This window comes from Sminthopsis crassicaudata, chromosome 4 (genome assembly GCF_048593235.1).
Source record: "Sminthopsis crassicaudata isolate SCR6 chromosome 4, ASM4859323v1, whole genome shotgun sequence".
NCBI classification, from domain to species: Eukaryota; Metazoa; Chordata; class Mammalia; order Dasyuromorphia; family Dasyuridae; genus Sminthopsis; species Sminthopsis crassicaudata.
Window position 1 is genome coordinate 285,404,894 of NC_133620.1, and position 22,233 is coordinate 285,427,126.

At 40.7% G+C, this 22,233-nt stretch overlaps 2 protein-coding genes across 3 annotated transcripts in view; both read right to left on the reverse strand.

Annotated features, from left to right (window-relative positions):
- Positions 1–1,109: 1,109 nt before the first annotated feature.
- Positions 1,110–5,591, reverse strand: LOC141566489 (BOLA class I histocompatibility antigen, alpha chain BL3-7-like). Of its 2 annotated transcripts, none has more exons than XM_074311084.1 (5): positions 5,424–5,591; positions 3,490–3,759; positions 3,002–3,277; positions 1,964–2,239; positions 1,110–1,815 (listed from the first exon to the last, which is right to left on the reverse strand). In XM_074311084.1, exons 1-5 carry the CDS (start codon positions 5,482–5,484, stop codon positions 1,646–1,648), a joined length of 1,053 nt encoding a protein of 350 aa, XP_074167185.1. In that variant the 5' UTR covers positions 5,485–5,591; the 3' UTR covers positions 1,110–1,645. The 2 variants fall into 2 exon arrangements, with proteins under 2 accessions (XP_074167185.1, XP_074167183.1); XM_074311082.1 differs by having other exon boundaries at positions 1,110–1,833; positions 5,424–5,586.
- An 11,548-nt stretch (positions 5,592–17,139) lies between these two features.
- Positions 17,140–22,233, reverse strand: part of TAP2 (transporter 2, ATP binding cassette subfamily B member) — a 30,033-nt gene continuing 24,939 nt past the window's right edge. The window contains exon 13 of the mRNA XM_074311086.1: positions 17,140–19,088. The gene's annotated coding sequence lies outside the window, so the exon portion shown is untranslated. The remainder of the gene's footprint in view (positions 19,089–22,233) is intronic.

Genomic DNA, 22,233 nt, shown 5'->3' on the forward strand with positions numbered 1-22,233 from the left:
AATCTTCCTGACTCCAGTCCTGGCACCCTAGCTACTTTGACACTTAGATTTCTTAGTTTATTTCTAGACATTTTTCAGTTGTTAGTAGTACTCAATATCTTATTAAAAGAATCACAAAACTAGAGTTAGAGGTCACCTTAATAGTGTGAGGGATGTAGAAGACCCTTATCCAAAATGATTACTCAGAGATCACTAAGTAGAAGGCAGAAAAGTTGTTTATTAAAAACCTCTGGAGGATGAGCTGTCCCATCACAAGATAAGAAAGAGAAAGCTCACGGTAGGAGAGCTAAAGAAGTAGTAGAGATACACAGCTTTTATACAAGAGATTAGATCACGAGTAAGAGAGCATTGAGAAAGGAAGGGGGAGGCATCTAATTGGTTGTTGCTATTTGGACAGATTGGAATGGAAGGTTTCTGTTTCCCCAAAATCTCCTGATTTCTAGGAAACAGAAAACCAGGTCTTCAGGCTTAATCAAGCAGATAGTAAATATCAATAAATGTCAACTACTTAAATGTCATCAGCTCAGGTTAAGTAAATATGTTTATAGATGGCCAAGGCTCAAGTAAATATGAGCCTGCACATATTATACAAGTCATAGGGGAAACAGAAATAATGAAAATAAAATACAGAAAAAGAATTCATACATTCCTGTTCTTCACCTTCTCTCTCTCTATTCCACACAATAGCCATATAATCCAACTTATCCCTACCTCCCCCACCTCACAAATTTCCTTTTATTCTCCTTTTTTAAGTCTAATTCTATCTTTCCCATAGGATAGGCAGTGGCAAAATCGATAAAGTGGCAGACCTGGAGTCAGGAAAACTTGGGTTCAAATGTGGTTTTGGACTCTTCCTAGCTATGTGATCCTGTACAAGTCACTTGATTCTGCTTGCCTCAATTTCTCATCTGAAAAATGAGTTAGAGAAGGAAATGGCCAACTATTTTAGTATCTTTCCCAATAAAATAGAAAATGGGACATGGACATGACTAAACAACAACAACAACAACTTTGTCGCATAAATTTTTATAATAACTTTTATTATGTCTTCAGAAAATCTGGCTTTTTTGGTGGCTGCTAATGTTTTTTCCAATTTATTTTCCCCCTCATTTTTTCAAGTTTTTTTTTTTTAATTAAAGCTTTTTATTTTTCAAAACATATACGTGGACAATTCTTCAACAATAGCCTTGCTTTATACAATTATGCCACACACACACACACACACACACACACACACACAAATCGAATCAAACCAGTTTAAAAAAAAAAAGAAGCAAAATACAATGCAAGCAAACAACAACAAAAAGAACGAAAATGCTATGTTGTGAACTACACTCAGTTCCCATAGTTCTCTTTCTGGGTGTAGCTGGTTCTCTTCATGACTGAACAATTGGAACTGGTTTAAATCATCTCATTGTTGAAGAGAGCCACGTCCATTAGAATTAATCATTATATATATTATAAATCCCTGTGTCCATTTCTATCTGAGTCTGAAGCAGGTTCCCTTCAGCCAGCCGTTGTTGTATCACTACAAGGCATCCTCCAGAAAGTGTCTTCCACTTACAGGTTTATTCATCTAGAACCTGAGGCCTGGCTGACAGCCTCTTGGCCAGGAAAGAGAGAACTTGGGGAGAGACGGACAAGCTCAGAGGAAGCCTGGATCTCCACGGTGCCTGTGCCTAATGACCCCCTTCCAGTCCTGCCCACCTGAAGCCTTCTTCCTCCAGACCACAACTCCAGCAATGACCGCAGTGAGGAGGAGGAGGGCAGCAGCAAGGACCCCCATAATGATCCAGGGGGATGAGGACTCTGGCTCTGAAATGGAAAAGGGAGCTGAAAGGCTGGGATCCTCTCTGGCCTGAGATTCACTGACCCTTCCCTCACTCCCCCTGCAGCTCCCCCTCCCTCTGCTCCCTCTGGGAGGTGGGAATGGCCATCCCCCAGCCCCCCTCACGATCCTTACCCCATTTCAGGGTGAGGGGCTCAGGCAGGCCCTCGTGCTGAACTCGGCAGCTATATTTCCCTTCCTGGCCCGAGGTCACCCCCACAGCCGCCCACTTCTGGAAGGTGCCATCTCCAGCAGGCCTGGTCTCAATGAACTCTGTGTCCTGGTGCTGTTCCTCCCCATCCCTCAGCCAGGTCAGAGAGATCTCCGAGGGGTAAAAGTCCTGGGACCGGCACTGCAGGGTCACCTTACCATCAGGATGGCTATGATGAGTAATTCGAACAGAGGGAGGAACTACAGAAGAAAGATTAGAGGAAAGGTTACAAGGGACTCCCTTCTTCAAAGGCTAGGGTCTACTATAGGGTAACAAAAATTATACTGTACATTTGAAGAAGAATACAAATCTCCTGAAGCCGTGAGGGAAACAAAAAAGTGTAGCTGGTCCCATTTCAGAGAGAGGGATGCCTGGTCCCATCCCTCCTTTGTTTATATACAGGTTGGGACCAAGAACGTGTAGAATTCCTGAGTCAGAAATTTTAGGGGGAGGGAGAGAAGAGGAACAATGAGACACAGAGGATAAGAGCTGAAGTTAAGTTAGGCTGTCCACCTCAACCTAGATTGAAATTGTAATGAAGGGGACAAATTCTTCCTGGTCAGGAAATTATTTCTCTCCTTGAGGCAGCAGTTCTTCTGTGACTTCTTTGCACCCTAAGCCAAGCCTCAAACAATCTAAATTGAGGCTGGATTGATTTATTATTTCTATAGATAACGGCTTTTATCTCCAACTTCTTCAGTTCTACAGATTCCGGGTCCCATGGAAGGACCTAAAGAATAGAGTTAAAAGGTCTCACGGGCTCGTGGGGTAAGCTAACATCGGGCTCACACACTCAATGATTCAGCCCAATCTCCATCCCTATCCCCCCGCAGCTGCTGGACAAGATCCCTCTTACTAGAGGCAGACAAGAAGAATTCAGGCTCCACCTCGCGCCCCTCCTCCATCTCTAGGGGATGTAAGAGGTAGAGGGTAGGCTTAGCCAGAGCCCAAACAAGCTGTACCTGCCCGGAGCAGTTTCTCCTTCCCGAACGCCAGGTACTTGCGCAGCCAGTAAACGCACTTCTCCTCCAGATACGCTTTCTGTCTCTGGGCGATGCTGCGCTCCGCCTCCCACTTGAGCTTGGAGTTAACAGCCGTGGGCTCTGCCGCGGTCCAACTCAGAGTTGTCAGATCCAGGGATATATAGTCGAGCCCATTGTAGGCGAATTGCTCAAACCCCCTCTTGAAGATCCAGTCGTAAGTCACCTCGCAGCCGACCAGGCGCTGATAAGTGTGAACTTTGGGCCAGACCCAGAATATTGAGTCAGTCCGCTTACACACGCCATCGGACCCAATCCTCTCCCAACTTTAAGAGGCTGATCTGAGAGGTGGCCTTCAGGAGCGTGCATGCCCCTCCCGATCTATCTCCTACCGGCCCCACCATCTCCCCGGTCTGAAGACCATATCTGGGCCGCCATAACCAGAGATCCCCTCACCCTGCCTCACTCACCTCCCTCGCTCTGATTGTAATAGATCTGCAGATTCTTCAGGCCCACTTGGAAAGTGCGCGCAGTCTCCCAGATGACACGTGAGTTCCTCTCCCAGTAATTCTGGTCACTCGTGTCCAACCACTTCACCATAGGCTCCTCCCACAGACTCGTGCTATCGCTGTCGAAGCGAACGAATGCCTGATCGTCCACGTAGCCCACGGAAATGAACCTCGGCTTTGTGAGCCCGGGCTGAGACATGGAAGTTTGGAAATACCTCAGAGAGTGAACTCCTAAGGACAAAGACAGTGACCATGATTATCCTCCCAGGCCCAAGGATTCAGGTCCGGCCTCGGAAGCAAAGACCCAAAACTCATTCCAGCGTGGAATCCTTGCAGCCGCCCCTGCCGCTGCCACCTTTCTCTTTCATTTCTTCTACTTTTCCCTATCCAATCTTTCTCGGCTCCCCTGAAACTTCTCCCACTACCAGATTGAAGCCATTGTCTATTTTGAACATCCTACTCCCTCCCTTATATGGTCCAGAATTTTTTTCCCTCCTGAGGCAACTGGGTTAAGTGACTTACCCAGGGTCACACAGCTAGGAAGTGTTACGTGCCTAAGACTAAATTTGAACTCAAGTCCTCCTGACTTCAGGGCTAGTGCTCGATCCACTGCGCTCCTTAGCTGCCCCTGCATCTAAACTTTCAAAACTACTCACAAGTACCCTGAATTCCAAAGTTTCTGTTTCCTGTAAACCCCCTTTTTAGCCTCCAAATACGATCCCATCTTTTTCATCCCTTTCCTGTACTCTTCTTCCCAATCCTCCTAATCATACCCTTCCCCCAGTCCTCTTGTCTCCAGTTTTTCCCCCATCCACCTCCCCCCCCCACCCTCTCTAGGGATCTTCCTTCCTAAGCTTGCCGTTCCCCTTTCTATACTGATGAGGAGTAAATGATGAGTAGTAAATTGTGGTCTAAACAAAGATGGTTCTGTTCCTTTTCTCTCTCTCCTTCCTTCCCCAAAGTAACCAAGGGCCGTTTGGGCAGCAAAGGAATTTGCTACTTAATGCTGTATGGAAACATAGTCTTTATTGATTAGAATGGAAACACGGATAGCCCGTGGGCAAAATGGCTGCATGGCACAAGGCCCATTTTACAAAGAGAAGATCCCCGAGTTCTCTCTTTTATGCAGTGATGTAAATAAGATAAGGACTCTCTTGTTATCTTTTGGGGACAGACAGAAGTCTCTTCCCAAAAAGGAATTTCCTGATGCCATTTGGTCTATCGGAGCAGAGTAGAATGGGGGCTGTAAAACCCTGGCCAGCTCAGATAGCCCAAACTAGTTTCACCAGATCTTGTATCAAAGGTCCAAGTCCCAAAAGAAGTTGGAGATCAAACAAAGAATACCAAAGGGCTACCGCCCTCAACAATACCAGACTCCTCGACTCTGCTAGCTAGCTTTGTCCCCAACTTCCCCAAGCCTTCAACCCATCACCTGTACCTCAAACTTGTTCTAAATATTCCCAAATTAAGAGACAGTACATGTAGGCACACACACACACACACACACACACACACACACACACACACACACACACACACACACACACACACCAGCTAGGTACTTAGCCCCTAAGTAACTCACTCTCCGCCCCCTGGTTAGAACAAACCGAACCTGAGCATTAGGAAATCTTTCCATAGAGCTCAAGATGGGTTATGGGAGGTGAGAAAAAACCCTTTTCCCAAAAGAAGCAGCTTCGAGTCAATCTGCCCAGTCACCAAACAACAGTTTAATTCTATTAACCGTATTCGTTTGTAAAACGAGCTGGAGAAGGAAATGGCAAATTACTCCCGAATCTTTAAAAAAAAAAAAAAAAAAAAAAAAAACCTCAAATGGGGTCATGAAGAGTCAGACACGACTGCAAAATGAATGAACGATAACAACATTCTTTACTCACCTGCCTTGATCTGTGGCAGGGCCACAGCCATCAACAAAAAGGAGAGCTCCAAAGGTTTCATATTAGAGAACAAGACGCTCTATGTTAGAGTAGTAAACAGGAAATAACCTAGTCAGTTCGTGACAAGTTGCCATCCAATGGCAGCTAGAGAAAGCAACCAAAAAAAACAAAACTGAAACTGGTCTTTTTGATCTCTTTTCTTTTTTTTCTTTTTTCTTTCTCCCTTCTCCCTTCTTCCCTCTCCCTCTTCCTCTCCTTCTCCTTCTCCCTCTCCCTTTTCTTCTCCCTCTCCCTCTCTCTCTCATTCCTGTGTGGAATCCTTGCAGCCGCCCCCAGGCTGCCACCTTTCTCTTTCACGATACCCCTAAAGCTATGTAATTGTGCAAATCCTTTGACCCAGATATACCACCACCAGCTCTATCCCAAAGAGATCAGAGAAAAAAGAAAAGGGTCCATATGATTATTTTATTTATATTTGTTTATTTTTATTTTAAATTAATTTATAGCAGCTCTTTCTGAAGTGGCAAAAAATTACAACCTGAAGGATGGCTATCAAATGGCTGAACAAGTTATTATATATGTGTTAATGTGATGGAATACTAATATGCTGAAAGTATGAAGCATTTTCAAACCTGCTAAGACTTAAATAAACTGATACAAAGTGAAGTAAACAGGACCAGGAAAAAATTCCATAGTAATAGCAATGTTGCAAAGATAATCAACTATGAAAACTAAATAACTTTTAACGGTAACACAATTCCAAAGGACACATGATGAAATATAGTATCCATTTCTGGTGATGAACTAAATTGCAGTTTGGAGTATATTTTTTCTTTTATTTTTCTTGGGTTTTTTGCTTGGTTTGTTTTGGTTTTGAAACATACCTAATATGAAATGTTTTATACAACTAATGTATATTGAGTATTTCATTTGTTGCCTTTTTATTGGGTGTGGGAAGTGGTAGAATATAGAAGAGAATTTGAAACTGGAAATTTTTAAAACATTAATTTTTAAAAATATCTCTTAAAAAAATTAAATAGCATTTTATTTTTTCCAATTAAATGTAATCTTTCAACATTCATTTTTGTAAGATTTTGAGTTCCAAACAGTTTTCTTTCTCCCTCCTAAATCTACCACCTCCCCAAGACAGCAAGTAAACTGATATAGATTATATATGTACAATCATTCAAAATATTTTTTCATATTAGTTATGTTGTAAAAGAAAAATCAGAATATAATAGAAAAACTACAACAAAGAAAAAGAAAACAAAAAAGATGAAAACATCATGCTTCAATCTGCATTGTCTTTGAATGCAGATGTTTTTTTCTATGCCTAGTCTATTGAAACTCTTGGATCACTGTAATGCTAAGAAGAAATAAGTGTATCATAGTTGATCATCACATTAATCTTGCTATTATGGTAGGTATAATGTTCTCCTGATTCTACTTGCTTCACTCAGCATCAGTTCATTTAAGTCTTTCCAGACTTTTCTCAAATCATCCTGCTCATCATTTCTTATGGAACAATAATATTCCATTACATTCATATATCATATCTTATTCATCCATTCTCCAATTGATGGGCATCCACTCAGTTTCCAGTTCCTTGCTATCACAGAAATAACAGCTACAAATATTTTTGCACATGTAGCCATTTGGCTAAATCTATTTTTAAGAAGTTGTTTTCTTCAATATATGTTTGTGCTTTTTTTTTTGCAAGCTGTTGACTTTTTGCTTTCATAATTCTCTGCATAATTTTCATTTCTTTCCTCATTTTTTTCTACATCCCATTTTTTATGATCTGTTTGGGATGCAGACCCAGTAGTGGCACTGCTGGATCAAAGGATATGTACAGTTTTATAACCTTTTGGGAATAGCTCCAAATTGCTCTCCAGAATGGTTGAATCAATTCACAACACCACCAACAAAGCATTAGTGTCTTAGTTTTCCCATATCCACTCCCACATTTATCATTTTCTTTTCCTGTCATCTTAGCCAATCTGAGGGGTAGGAAGTGGTATCTCAAGTCCCTTTAATTTGCATTTCTCTAATCAATAATGACTTAGAGCATTTTTTCATATGACTATAGATGACTTTAATTTTTTCACCTGAATTGCATGTGTTTAATCTATATTGGATGGTTTACTGTCTAATAGAAGGAAGAGGGGGGAAGGCAGGGAGAAATTTTTGGAACACAAGGTTTTGCAAAGGTGAATGTTGAAGACTATCTTTGCGTGTATTTGGAACAATAAGAAAAAAATGATAAAAACAAGGAAGGAAGGAAGAGAGGAAGAAAGGAAGGAAGGAAGGAAGGAAGGAAGGAAGGAAGGAAGGAAGGAAGGAAGGAAGGAAGGAAGGAAGGAAGGAAGGAAGGAAGGAAGGAAGGAAGGAAGGAAGGAAGGAAGGAAGGAAGGAAGGAAGGAAGGAAGGAAGGGAGGGAGGGAGGGAGGGAGAGAGAGAGAAAAGGAGGGAGGGAGAGGAAGAGAGAGGAAAATAAAGAAAGAGGAAGGAAGGAAGAGAAAGGAAAAGAGAGGAAGAGAGAGGGAGGGAGGAAAGGAGGGAAGAAGGAAGGAAAGAAGAAAGAAAAAAAGAAAGATTATGCTAAATTTTGCTGGGTAGTTGATTCTTGGTTGTAGTCCAAATTTCTTTGCATATCATATTTCAGGCTCTCCGATACAGCAATGGAAGCTGCTGAGTCCTGGGAAATCCTAACTATGGCTCTTAAATATCTGAATTATTTCCTTCTGGCTACTTGCAGTATTTAAAATTTGACCTATTAATTCTGGAATTTAATTACAATATTTCTTGGAGTTTTCATTTTGGGCTCTCTTACAGGGGGTAACCAAAGGATTTTTTAAATGACTATTTTACTTTCTGGTTCTAGAATATCAGGGTAGTTTTCCTTGATGATTTCTTGAAAAATGCTGTCCAGCTTCATTTTCTGATCATGGCTTTCAAATGGTACATTAATTCTTAAATTATCTTTCCTGGATATATTTTCCAGCTTGGTTGTTTGACGTATTTTATATTTTCATGTATTTTTTAATTTTTAAAATTTTGTTTGACTTGATTCTTGATATCTCAGTGAGTCATTCACTTATACTTGTCCAATTCTAATTTTAAATGAATTAATTTTGGGGAGTTACCTTTTTACCACCTTTTCCACTTGGCCATTTCTACTTTTCAAGGAGTTCTTTGGTTCAGTGAATTTTTCCATTTGGCTAAATCTATTTTTAAGAAGTTGTTTTCTTCAATATATGTTTGTACATTTTTACAGTTAAAGGTTCTGATAAAGGCCTCATCTCCAAAATATACAGAGAATTGACTTTAATTTATAAGAAATCAAGCCATTCTCCAATTGATAAATGGTCAAAGGATATGAACAGACAATTTTCAGATGATGAAATTAAAACTATTTCCACTCATATGAAAGAGTGTTCCAAATCACTACCGATCAGAGAAATGCAAATTAAGACAACTCTGAGATATCATTACACACCTGTCAGATTGGCTAAGATGACAGGAACAAATAACGATGAATGTTGGAGGGGCTGTGGGAAAACTGGGACACTGATGCATTGTTGGTGGAGTTGTGAAAGAATCCAACCATTCTGGAGAGCAATCTGGAATTATGCCCAAAAAGTTATCAAAATGTGCATACCCTTTGACCCAGCCATACTACTATTGGGCTTATATCCCAAGGAAATACTAAAGAAGTTGGAAAGGGACCTGTATGTGCCAAAATGTTTGTGGCAGCCCTTTTCATAGTGGCTAGAAGCTGGAAGATGAATGGATGTCCATCAACTGGAGAATGGTTGGGCAAATTATAGTATATGAATGTTATGGAATATTATTGTTCTGTAAGAAATGACCAACAGGAAAAACACAGAGAGGCCTGGAGAGACTTACATCAACTGATGCTAAGTGAAACGAGCAGAACCAGAAGATCATTATACACTTCAATAATGATACTGTATGAGGATGTATTCTGATGGAAGTGGATATCTTCAACATAGAGAAGAGCTAATCCAATTCCAATTGATCAATGATGGACAGAATCAGCTTCATCCTGAAAAGGAACACTGGGAAATGAGTGTAAACTGTTATTTTTACCTTCTGAATCCAATTCTTCCTGTGCAACATGTATAAGACTGCCTGCCATCTGGGGGAGGGGGTTGGGGAGGAAGGGAAAAAATCTGAACAGAAGTAAATGCAAGAGATAATGTTGTAAAAAATTACCCATGCATATGTACTGTCAAAAAAAAAGTTATAATTATAAAATAAAATAAAAATTAAATAAAATATATATATATATATGTTTGTGTTGTTGTTGGGTTTTTTTTTTTTCAAACTTGACTTTTTTTCACAATTCTCCTTCATAATTTTCATTTCTTTCCTCATTTTTTCTCTCTTACTTGATTTTTGAAATTCTTTTTGAGCTCTTTCAAGAGAATCTTTTGAACTTGAGATCAATTCATGCTTCCCTTTGAGGATTCACATTTAGGCATTTTGCCATTGCTGTCCTCTAATAGTTTTCTATGGTCAGAGCTCTTTTTGCTTTTTTGCTCATTTTTTTAAAGTTGAGCTCTGCCTCTAAGGTGCAGAGGACACTGTCCCAAGCTTCTTTTCCAGGGGGACAGGGACCTCTCATAGGCTTACCACACTGGGGCTGGAAGTACTGGCAGCTTTTCTACTGTGCTGGATTGGCTTGTCCTATTGTGCAGGAGCTTGCAATTTGCCTTCTACACTGGGGTTGAGGTTCTCACAGCTAGCCTGCTGAGCCAGTAGCTGGCTGAGCCAGTGGTCTCTGCTGATCTTTGTGGTAGCTAAGAGCCTCCCACTAGATTCCTCTTACCAAGCCTGCATTAGTCCCAGCTTTCAGTCCATCCAAGTGAGACAAATCTTTCCTGAAGTCTTTTTATGTTAAGTTGGACAACTGCTTCAGTTTTAATTTTTGTTGATGCTGTCACTCCAGAAAATCTGTTTAGAGCGTACGTTAATGTTATTTCTGAAGAAAACTGAGGAGATCTAAGGCAATTTCCTGGCTCCTCTTTGCTATTTTGGCTTTGCCTGAAAAAAAGTCTCTTTGTAACCATCAGAGGTTAAGAAAGGACTGAAAATAGAAAAATGCTGTTGTAGTTCCTATGGGTCTTGAGTTAAGTTTCCATCAAAGATTTTAGTAACAAAGAGACTTACAGTTTCAGATCAGATGGTGGGGTAAGAGGTAGTACTACTAAGATGATACAAGGATTAGGTGATACTCTCTCCTTTCTGAGTCTCCTTGACATCTCATATTTGTTTCTCTTGATCTTCCTCCTACCTAACACTCCTCAGTCTGCTTTGCTGAATCATCATCCATAGCTCATGCTTTCTTTGTGGATGCATGTCAAAGCTATCCCCTGGGCCTTCTCTTCTCTCTCTACACTCTCTCTGCTGGTAATTTCATCAACTCCCATGGATCTCCCATAAAACTCCTGGGCTCTTACAAGAAGTCCAATTTTGCATCACCATAGAAGGGGAAAGTACATACCAAGCTTCTCTATCTGTGTCAAAGTTACTACTATTCTTTTAGTCACCTAGATTTGCAATTTAGAATCATTCTTAATTCTTCACTTTCCCTAACTTCAAACAGCTAATAAGTTGCCATAGTCTTATTAGCTTTTTCATAATTATTATATCATAATAGATATATATATATTATCCTTAGTATATACACATGTGTCCCTGTGCATATATTGTGTATATATGTATATATATACACGCATGCAATATGTGTATACACAAAAAATGTATCCAATGTTGTTTCAGAATAGAGACAAGGTACTATCACTTTGAAGACTGTCAGACTGCGTGTGTGTGTATGTGTATTTATACACACATACACATATACATATATAGAAACATATCTATCTAAAATATATGTATATTTGCATATATATATATGTGAGTCAGGAAGACTCTTCTTTCTGAATTCAAATCTGGCCTCAGGCTTACCAGTTGTATAACCTTGAGCAAGTCACTTATACCCTGTTTGCCTCAGTTTCCTCATCTGTAAAATTAACTGGAGAAGGAAATGGCAAACTACTCCAGAATCTATGCCAAGAAAACACCAAACAGGGTCACAAGGAATCAGCCAGAACTGAAACGACTCAGCAATAGTAGCAGCAGCAGTAACACTCCCACCATGTATATACATGTGCAACATTATGTGTACACCATATGTATATAGGTGCCTATTGTTTTGTGTATCTGTTTTGTGCATGCATACAACATGTGTGTGCACATACACTATGTATGCTGCATGGGTGTGTTGTATATAAGATGTATATGTATATTACATATGGCATGTGTATATGTTGTACACTCCTTAAAGACAAAGCCTATCTTGTCTCTGCATCTCCAGCACATGGCACGGAGATTGTTACATAGTAGGCACTAATGTACATATGCTGGTTAATCAATGATTTGTATAGCAACACTCCAGATAGAGGATACTATCTAATGATCAATCACTAACTTTCCCCTTTTATATAGGAAACCAGATCACACTGATTAACTAATTCCATAGGCTATAGTCAATTTTTAGCAGTCTGTTTATCTAAGTATGATTTTTTTACATTTTAAAATAAAGCGCAGAGGGCTAGGTCTAGCCTTTCTCTGTAGTTTGCTGACTGCTGATTACCAGATGAGATGACAGGGAAAACAACAACAAAAAAACAGAACATTATTAATTTATTCTGTTATAAATGCTTAAGAAGGTCTATTAACTTGCTGTCTGAAATACTGAATTTGGCTACTGGGCAAATCCCAGCTGGGCATTTCTCTTCCCTACTGCCTCTGGCCACAGATTATTACCAGAAATTCATTCAGCTGGCTGACATTGTCTCAATAATATTCTACAAACATGGCATAAAATATGTTTACAAATGGATAAAATGCAATGTTAAAAATGACTAATCAGATGTTGGCTTAATTTCCAGCTAATTGTATTCAGGGTGATGGTCACTGTCCTGAACTCAAAATTTTACAGATAGTGTATAGGAAGTGAGGACAGGAAAATCTCGGGATCCCATCCAACTTTTGCAAAAAAGGATGAAGTTCGATGAATAAGTAGATGAAATTATTATAGTTCAACTGCACACCGGTGAGGAGTGTTGTCAGGGATAGGCAGAAATCAGCTAGAACCAGTTTGGGAGAACCACCAAGTGTTAAACTTTCCGTGTCACCATTTATACACTTCAATAATTGGCAAACGCTACACAGCTATTCTCCAAGATGCTGATAGTGTTTTATAAAGGGCCCCTCCAGGAAACTAAGGTCCAATGAGGCTGAATAACGTGCTCCCAAAGTCTCGCAGGCAGCCAAACCCAGAATTCAATGCCGATCGGAAACTCTGAGAAAAGCACTTCCACCAGATACTCTCTCTCCAGCCTCCGACTTCTACGTATGTACCATAAGCACAATAACTCAACGACATTGTACAGAAGGATGCAAGGTCACTACAACCCCAACAGTCCCACCATGGACCTTTGGCGCATGCGCAATCATGCCCAGGGTGGAGGAGAGGTTTGGGGAAACAAGAAACCTAGTAGGAAAAACACCCTCTGGGGGGAGGCAGGCGGCAGCCCCGGGATTGGCTAGTCGCAGCGTCCCAAGAGCGATTAGAACTGGAAATGTAGGGGACTGCGGGACTAGGAGGAGTCTCAGGAGCGCTTCTTGACGGACCTTAATCTGGCGATCCGTAGGGAAAGTAGAGAAGAAACCTCCCCGATGTGTTCCCTTAAGCGGAGTCCAAGGGAAACTCCGGAGTCTGTGTGACCTCAGTGAAAAGAGGGAGACTGGATGTGGGTCCCCGGGGTGAGACCGGGCCTGGAGCCACCTCATTATGGGACCGGGTGTGTAGAGCCCCGCCCACTTCGGAGTAAATTCCTCCCTGCTTACTTGAGAGGAGCTAGATTACCTCGAAAGGTGTTAGGGGCCTCAGACACTAGCTTTGGGTCCTTGGACGAGTCACTTAATTGTCTCAATTCCTCAACTCTAGAAATGAGCGGGAGAAGGAAATGGCAAAGCGCTCCTGTATCTTCGCCAAGAAAACCTGGATGAGGTCACAGAGAACCCGATGAGACTGAAATGACCCAACAAGCCCAGATTTCTCACATCCAGAAGAGGAGCGAGGATTTACACACCCAGAGGGGAGGAAGCTTCCCTTTCTCCTCCCAGCTGGGGCCTAGTTAATCTAACCCAGTGGTCCTCAAACTTTTTAAATAGGGGGTCAGTTCACTGTCCCTCAGACTGTTGGAGGGCCCCGACTACAGTAAAAACAAAAACTATGAACAAATTCCTATGCACGCTGAAATGAAGAAACAAAACGGGAACAAATACAATATTTAAAATGAAGTAAAGTTAAATCAACAGACTTATCAGTATTTCAATGGGAACTATGGGCCTGCTTCTGGCTAATGAGATGGTCAGTGTCTGGTTCCATATTTGTCACTGCTAGTAGTAACAAGTGATGCAATGGGGCAGCCAGGTGGCGCAGTGGATAGAGCATCAGCCCTGAAGTCAGGAGGACCTGAGTTCAAATCAGATCTCAGACACTTAACACTTCCTGGCTGTGTGACCCTGAGCAAGTCACTTTAACCCCAATTGCCTCAAAAAAAACAAACAAACAAACAAACAAGTGATGCAAGTGTGCAACCGTTAGTCTTGATCTGGTTGGAGATTTCAAATGTTTCATTCTAGAAAAAGTCTGTTCACAGACATAAGTGCTGCCAAAGATGGTTGCCATTTTGAGTGCATGGTTCCTGAGACGAGGATATGTCTCAAAGGGGAGAGATGCATAGAAATTATGAAGGCTGCTTGACTTGAATGAGTCTTTCAGAGAGTCACAATTCTGCAGTTCAGCCAGTTCCATTTGGTAAATTGTATCCACATTTTCAATGTCAATAGAAAATGGGTTATGGAAAAGCTGTATGTCCTGTTCATGGAGATGAAGCTCTTTAAATTGGAACTCCTTTTGCAATTTTTCCAATGAATCCACACATGTTTTGTTTGAGAATGCAATCAAAGGTTTTTCTGCTAATTTTGAGTTGTGGGGAGATGGCAGAAGTTTTCCTCCTTCACTTGTTTGATGAGGAGGCCTAATTTTACTTCACATGTTTTGACATGTGATTGCATATCACAGATGAGCTTCCCCTTTCCTTGAAGTTGCATATTGAAATTGTTGAGTAGCTCTGCTACATCTGTCAGAAAGGCAAAGTGCCATTTCCATTCTGCATCATTGAGCTCAGGTACTTCTTTGTTTTTTGAAAGCAGAAAAGTTGTAATCTGTGGAAGTAAGTCATAGAAACGTTTCAAAACTCTCCCTTGACTCAGCCAATGGACTTCTGTGTGATATAGAACATCTTCATACTCAACATTTAGCTCAGACAGAAATTCCTGAAATTGTCTGTGATTTATTGCATTAGCTCTAGTGAAGTTAACACAAGATATCACAATTTTCATAACAGAGTCCCACTTCAGTGATTTACTACACAGCACCTGTTGGTGGATGAGGCAGTGTATGGCTATTGGATGAAAATGGTTATGTTTGTCCATCTCTTGGTGAATGTGAGCAATTACTCCTTTCTTAGACCCCACCATGCTAGGGGTATCATCAGTTGTCACGCTGGCTAGTTTAGCCCAGTCCAGCTCCAAACCATTCATAGTTTGGCAAACCTTTTCATAGATATCTATGAACTTACTTCCATAGTTGTTCCTTTGATGCTTTGCAGTGCAGCAAGCTCCTCTAGGACTTCAAAATAATCATTCATCCCATGAATAAAAATTAGAAGTTGTGCAGAATCACGAACTTCATTGCTTTTGTCAAGTGCCAAGGAAAAATATGAATTTTTTTTGTGGAGTTTTGCAAATGCTGATGCAGATTGTCTCCCATTTCTTCAATCCTCTGTGTAATTGTAGGTCCTGAAAGACTCACTGTACTAAATAAAACGGCCTTCTCTGGACACATCTCTTTGGCAACAGAAAGAAGGCATTCTTTAACAAATTCTCCCTCCATGAATGGTCTGCCAATGCATGCTATTAGCTTGGCAACTTGAAAACTTGCTCGCAGTGATGAAATATTTAGCTGCTTCTGCTTCACAAAAATATTTTGCTGAGTTGTCAATGTATTTTTCAGTTTTAGTATTTTATCTTTTCTTACTTCTCCAACCAAACAATCATATTTATCTTTATGTTGAGTTTCATAGTGTTGACACAAATCATATTCTTTGAACACAAACACTATATTCTGGCATATCAGACATACAGCTCTTTCCTTGTACTGCATGAAAAAGTAATCATAAGTCCACTGTTCTTTGAATATCCTACACTCCAAGTCAATTTTTCATTTTCTTGACATCATTATTTCTAAGGGATTCCAAATTGCTATTAGTAAAATACCAACATATATACATACAGCGCTACAAAAACAATATACCAGCAATAACTTTGCCCACACAGAGACATATAGACTGCAAGGTCTAACTTCCTCCAAGCTGCCTCTGTGCTGTGATGCCTCCATTTCCTGCACTCTCTCTCCTGCTTCAGACCTTCACTGCACACAAGGCACCACTCAGGCGGCCCTCCCAAATGCCCTGGCTTCCTCTGAACCCTGGGATCAATTCTCATGATCCAGCGCTGCATAATAGTATGTGCTGCACTTGTAATTTATGATAATCGCAGGCAAGACTGTGCATAACTGCGCGATATATTGTATGTGCAGAATGAGCTTCGGTGACAAATCATACATTCGGGCTTCCAGGGGAGGTCATTGTGTGACTTGAAGCTGCACAAGTGTATGAGGAACTTAAGAATTTGGAGGGGGATTAAGCAGTACACCAGCTCTGCACCCCTTCATACCCAGGATAAGTGGAGGGGACACTGAGGTCAGACCCCCAGTGATTATAAGGTGATGACATATGTTAGCAATATTCCATCTCTTTATGAAACTATAGAACATACACACAATGATAAAACTGATGACCACAACATCCAGACATGAGGTCACTGTGGATACAGGGCCACGACCGGGTACCAAGTGCCTCACTCTGGGAGACAATAGCAGTCAGTACCACAACTTGCGCTAGAGAGGAAGCTGTTACATTGTCATTACAGCATAATGACAAGGATAGAGTCAAGCTGGGACTAACTGTTACTACACCCACGCACCAGACACAGCCCATATATTCCCCCTGCAGTGGCCGTGACATGTGCAGCATGCATTGTACATCCCTCGCACCTGTCTGTTGTGGTGGCTTATGATACTTTACAAGGCCACAGGCATCTTCTGCATCTTTCTTTCTTCCCCACACCATACACCCCGGCCTGGGAACTCACCTCACTGTGGTATCGCCTCACACTCTGTCTCCACTGCCTCAGCCCAGTGCCGGAAGTGTGCGTTGCTAATGCAAGTTTAGGTTGAACGTCACTTCTGCTCTGATTTTGCCATAACCCAGTGGGCTGCATAAACATCCTCAGAGGGCCGCATCTGGCCTGCAGGCCATAGTTTTAGGACCCCTGATCTAACCCCTGGAAGCTGAGTATTTCTAATCCTATTTTCCCTGAAGGCTTGTCATGTCCCAGAGATTCAATTAAATTCAATAAATATTTGTTAAGCTCCACCTAAGTGTGCAATAACTGATAAACGGAAAGGAAAAAAGATGAGATGAGACAATAGTTCCTTCTCCCAAGTCAATCAGCAAGCATTTATTAATATAAATGTAGGTACTAGACACTATGTTGAGGGCTCTGGGGTTACAAATATAACAAATTAAGCAATCGCACCTCACAAGGAGTTTACAATCTAAAGGACAGGGGATATTTGTCTTGAAGTTCTTCGAGATCAAAACTTTGGAGAGGATGTGAAAATGCCAAGGACTGTAGGAACTTTTGACTGAAAGATCTGTTCAATGGGTTGATCCAAAGCAATCCCAATAGATTCTGGACAGAAAATGCTATCTGCAACCAGAGAAAGAACTAAGGAAACTGAATGTAGATCAACACATGCTGTGTTCACATTTTTTCTGGTTTTTTTTCTTTATTGCTCCCATGATTATTCCCTCCCAACATAATTCATAAAATAATTCATAAAAATATTTAGAAAGTAAAATTGCTTTTACTATCATATCTCAAATAACAATTTTCCCTGAACTGAGTATATTTCCTTTCTCCTTTTCTCACTCCTCCATCTGTGTATCCTTGCTGCAGTCAAGGAAGGAAAGAAGGGGGAAAAAAGGGAAGAGATTCTCTTTCTATTATTTATTATCCTCCTAGGCCTAGACAGCTCAAGAGTGGTAATCTTAGTGTAGTTGAATTTGCTTCCAAATTACTTTACACACACACACACACACACACACACACACACACACACACACATCATTTATCTCAACTTTGGTAATGTATATTGGCCATATCTAAAAACCCATTTTAAGTTATCAAATATGAAGCCATTATATTCAATAAAACAATTAACATTCATTTAACATTTGCTTTATGCTAAGCACTTTTGCAATTTGATCTTCATAATAACCACCATTATTTCTTTACAAATCAGAAAACTGAGCAAAGAAAATAATTTGCCATAAATCACATAGCTAATACATTTCCGCAACTGAAACAGAGAATAGTGGACTTACAAATTGCAGAGACTGGCTTTCTTACCTCACACTACCATTCTTGGTGCTGCTAGGGGAACCCGGGTTCTTCCCAGGAAGTTGCTGGACAGAACCTGCTGAAGGCTGAGGTGGCAGGTGCCAGGATATCCCTTTGATGATAGTTTCAGATATAAGGGCTCAGGGAATGCTGACCATGGGGTCTGACCCCCATTTCATCCCCCCCCAAGCTGGGTTAGAGAACTGCTTGGACAAGGTGTGTGGGATTCCCACAACTGTAACTGCTTCCCCAATTCCTACAGATGGGCCAGAATTTGAGTTTCCCTACAATTCTTCAACATTGACTTTTCCTAATATGATCTTGAAATGAGAGGACCTAAGAGAGGGACATGGTTTATTTTCATCTTGTTTGCAGTCCCCACCACTTAGGACTCTAGGAAGCGGGGCATGTTGAATAATCAGCATTGTGAAAAGAGTCCCTTAATAATCTTCTGGGGTGCTAGCCTTTATGTAAAGTGAACCATATTTTCCTTTCATGTCCCAAGCAGGCAAGATTTGGAGTCAAGGAAGAATTACCAAAAAGTTGCTATTTAGCTAGGTTTTTTTCCCCCATTCTCTTCTTTTAGAATAGGAAAAATTCCTGGAATTTTTCTTGTAATCTTAAAATTACTAGTTGCCAAAATCATTGCTGGCAAAACCTTGAGAATATGTTAAGATGTTATTTTAGTAGTTCTATCATTTTAATGGGCTAACTTTATTTTTGTAGTCTCAGTTTGGCCAGAACTGGCATCCACAGTGGAAAAAAAAGTCAGGCTTTTCTCTTTCTAAAGTGGGAAGTGGTCCCACTTTAAATTAGTCCCATTTTACAAATAAGAAAACTGAGACAGATGCATGTCAAGTGATTGCCCAGGCTCCCGTTTGAGGCCAGATTTGAACTCAAGATTTGATACCAGGTACAGCACTCTATCCACTGAGTCGAGGCTGCAGAATATCAGCCTTTATGAGAAGTTCCTACCTGCAGTAAAAAGAGAAGGAAGATAGTGAGGGGTCAGTCCACTGTTAACTTACACTCTGTACACTTACAACTCTGAGGTACCACTACACACCTGTCAGATTGGCTAAGATAACAAGAAAAAATAATGATGAATGTTGGAGGGGATGTGGGAAAACGGGGACACTAATGCATTGTTGGTGGAGTTGTGAATACATCCAGCCATTCTGGAGAACAATCTGGAATTATGCCCAAAAAGTTATCAAACTGTGCATACCCTTTGATCCAGCAGTGCTGCTATGGGGCTTATATCCCAATGAAATACTAAAGAAGGGAAAGGGACCTGTATGTGCCAAAATGTTTGTGGCAGCTCTTTTCGTAGTGGGTAGAAACTGGAAAATAAATGGATGCCCATCAATTGGAGAATGGTTGGGTAAATTGTGGTATATGACTATTATGGAATATTATTGTTCTGTAAGAAATGACCAACAGGAGAAATACAGAGAGGCTTGGAGAGACTTACATCAACTGATGCTGAGTGAAACGAGCAGAACCAGAAGATCATTATACACTTCAACAACAATACTGTATGAGGATGTATTCTGATGGAAGTGGATATCTTAACAAAGAGAAGATCTAATTCAGTTCCAATTGATCAATGATGGACAGAATCAGCTACACCCAGAAAAGGAATACTGGGAAATGAGTGTAAACTGTTTGCACTTTTATTTTTCTTCCCAGGTTATTTTTACCTTCTGAATCCAATTCTTCCTGTGCAACAAAAAATTTGGTTCTGCACACATATATTGTATATAGGATATACTATAACATATTTAACATGTATGGGACTGCCTGTCATCTAGGGGAGGGGGTGGAGGGAAGGAGGAAGTGAATGCATGGGATAATGTTGTAAAAAATTACCATGTATATGTACTGTCAAAAAATGTTATAATTATAAAATTAATAATAATAAAAAAAAGACATTCATCTTAGAAATAACCCTGTCTATCTCTAGGCCAAAGCACCCAGATTGATGACATAATTTAATGTAATGTAATACTACTCTGGGAAGAGGATTCTTTTCTCTGTGAATCTTTTCCTCTGTGAGCAGGTTTCTTGGGAGGCTTCTGGAACCTTCCCCTCCAAAAGTGTGGGATTGCTGGACTTGCGAATACACGGGACGTCTTCTCTTTGACTCAATCCAGACTGCCGTCCCAACTCAATGTCCCAGTCTATACTGCTCTTCAAACTCAATGTTGCCTTCTTTTATCCTCCCAGAGAATGGGCTTATGAGAACTCCTACAGACAATGAACTTGGTCCTTTTAAAGGTGTAAACTCCTTTAAATGTGTAAACTCCTTTTCAGAAGTCTAAAGATGTAAACTCCTTTTAAAGGTTTAAACTAAAGGTGTGAATTCTGAGCTAGAGAATTGTTTAGACAACCTGAGTTAGCACCTTGTAATCCTAACAATTTAATATTCTAGATCTTCTCTAAAAAAAAAAAACACTAAAAAGTAAATTCTATTTTTTTCTCTTCTTCCTCAAAGAAAATCCTTGTCAAATGTCCTGGGAGCTCCTAAATTCTGTAGGATATCCTTGGATGATGGGAATCGAGTTTCAGGTTCTCAGAGGGTGACCTCTGCTACAAACCCTGTACCTGGGTGATTGGTACAATGATAGGAATATTTCTTTAATCTCAGTATCACCAACCAAGAAAATGAGAGATAGATCAAAAGACAGACATAGAGATGGGAGTTACTTCAGGATAATTGGACCCCAAGAGAGTAGTGTAGTCTCCAAAAGAAGAAAGACATTGTTAGAAAAGGGTCTGTAGGGATAATGTCATAGTAAGGGGGAGTGAGGTGAGAATTCCATTTTGGAATGAGCATTAAGGATGGCACTTCAGAAGGGCCATTGACCAGAGGAGACAACTTTTTGGCAGGAAACCAGGCCAAGAAAGAAGAAAAAGGATCAATACAGATACAGAGTTCTTAACAGTCTTCTTCAAAGAGAAACCAGAGACTGTAGGTGTGAAGTCCAGGTTAGCTCCCTGGAGGCCTCAGAATCAGCTAGAGTCAGGATAAGCAAAAGTCCTTGGTCTTTAGGGGGAGAAGTGAAGGGGATGGACAAAATTTCCACAAACTCTCCACCAGCCTCTCTTATCCTTGTCCTCCTCCAAAGTGACTCTGGCTTGTCTTACTCCACTCCCCAATCCCTCCTACAATTGTCTGTATACACCAAAAGATCCAGCCAGCACAGAATAGTGGGAAGGGCGATTTTCCAAGCATATGCTAATAGAGTATTGTCCAGTAGGTAATTAGCCTTAAATGCTCGGTTGTCTGATTCCAGTGCACCTATTCAGAGTTTCAGCCCTTTACATCTAGGGATTCAATGTTACAGGGACCAAGCTCAGTGCTCCCTTTAGTGAGATCCCCATCCAACAGTTCCCAAATTCTAACGCATCTTAGATATACATATGTATGCACATGTCTACATACACAAGTGCATATATAGAATCAAAAATTAAATTATCTCATCCAAACCCAGGAATCCTGCATCCTTTTGTTACCCTTTATCTATTATCCTCCATTTAAAAACTTAAGACTGCTGAGGCAGATTCCCAGTTCTTACTTCCACTCTTCTAATTCTCTTTCCTGGTAGTGCTGATCCCAACACAATTTAACATATTATTGCGAACAACCACCAATCAAGGTAAGAGACCATATTTACTTCACCCTCTTTGTCCCCCATCAGGCTCATCCCTTTCACTTGTACTGTAATCCATCTCTGTTTTCAGGAGTTGGTCATTAAAAATGAAGCACTCTGACTCTAGTTCCTGAGTATAAAGATCTTGTTTTCATTTTTCTTAGGCTGACAATCTAGCTTCTCAAAAATTATTATCAAGACTTCTGGCCAAAATGGCAGAGAGGATGCACACATCTGCTTAAGCTCCACGTTTTCTCTCAGAATAATTTATCTCATTTTCCAAACCTCAGAATTAGTGCTTGACTTGAAAAAAACACAAATAATTACCAAAAGAAGATATCCTTGAAAGTCACCAGAAAAGGTCTGTTTTTGCTCATGGGTGGGGATGGTTTTAGATCGGGCACAAACTGAGGGCAAACAGCAGCAGCACAACAGAGTTAGGCAGGCATCTCGCAGCTGAACAG

What these genes read in the sequence shown, in the direction of transcription:
- LOC141566489 (XM_074311082.1), bottom strand. Translation starts at nt 5,484, where the DNA reads ATGAAACCTTTGGAGCTCTCCTTTTTGTTGATGGCTGTGGCCCTGCCA. An exon ending in TTACAATCAGAGCGAGGGAG is followed by an intron (nt 3,278 to 3,489) that starts GTGAGTGAGGCA and finishes TCTGGCCCAAAG; the next exon opens with TTCACACTTATCAGCGCCTG. An exon ending in GGAGAAACTGCTCCGGGCAG is followed by an intron (nt 2,240 to 3,001) that starts GTACAGCTTGTT and finishes TTTCTTCTGTAG; the next exon opens with TTCCTCCCTCTGTTCGAATT.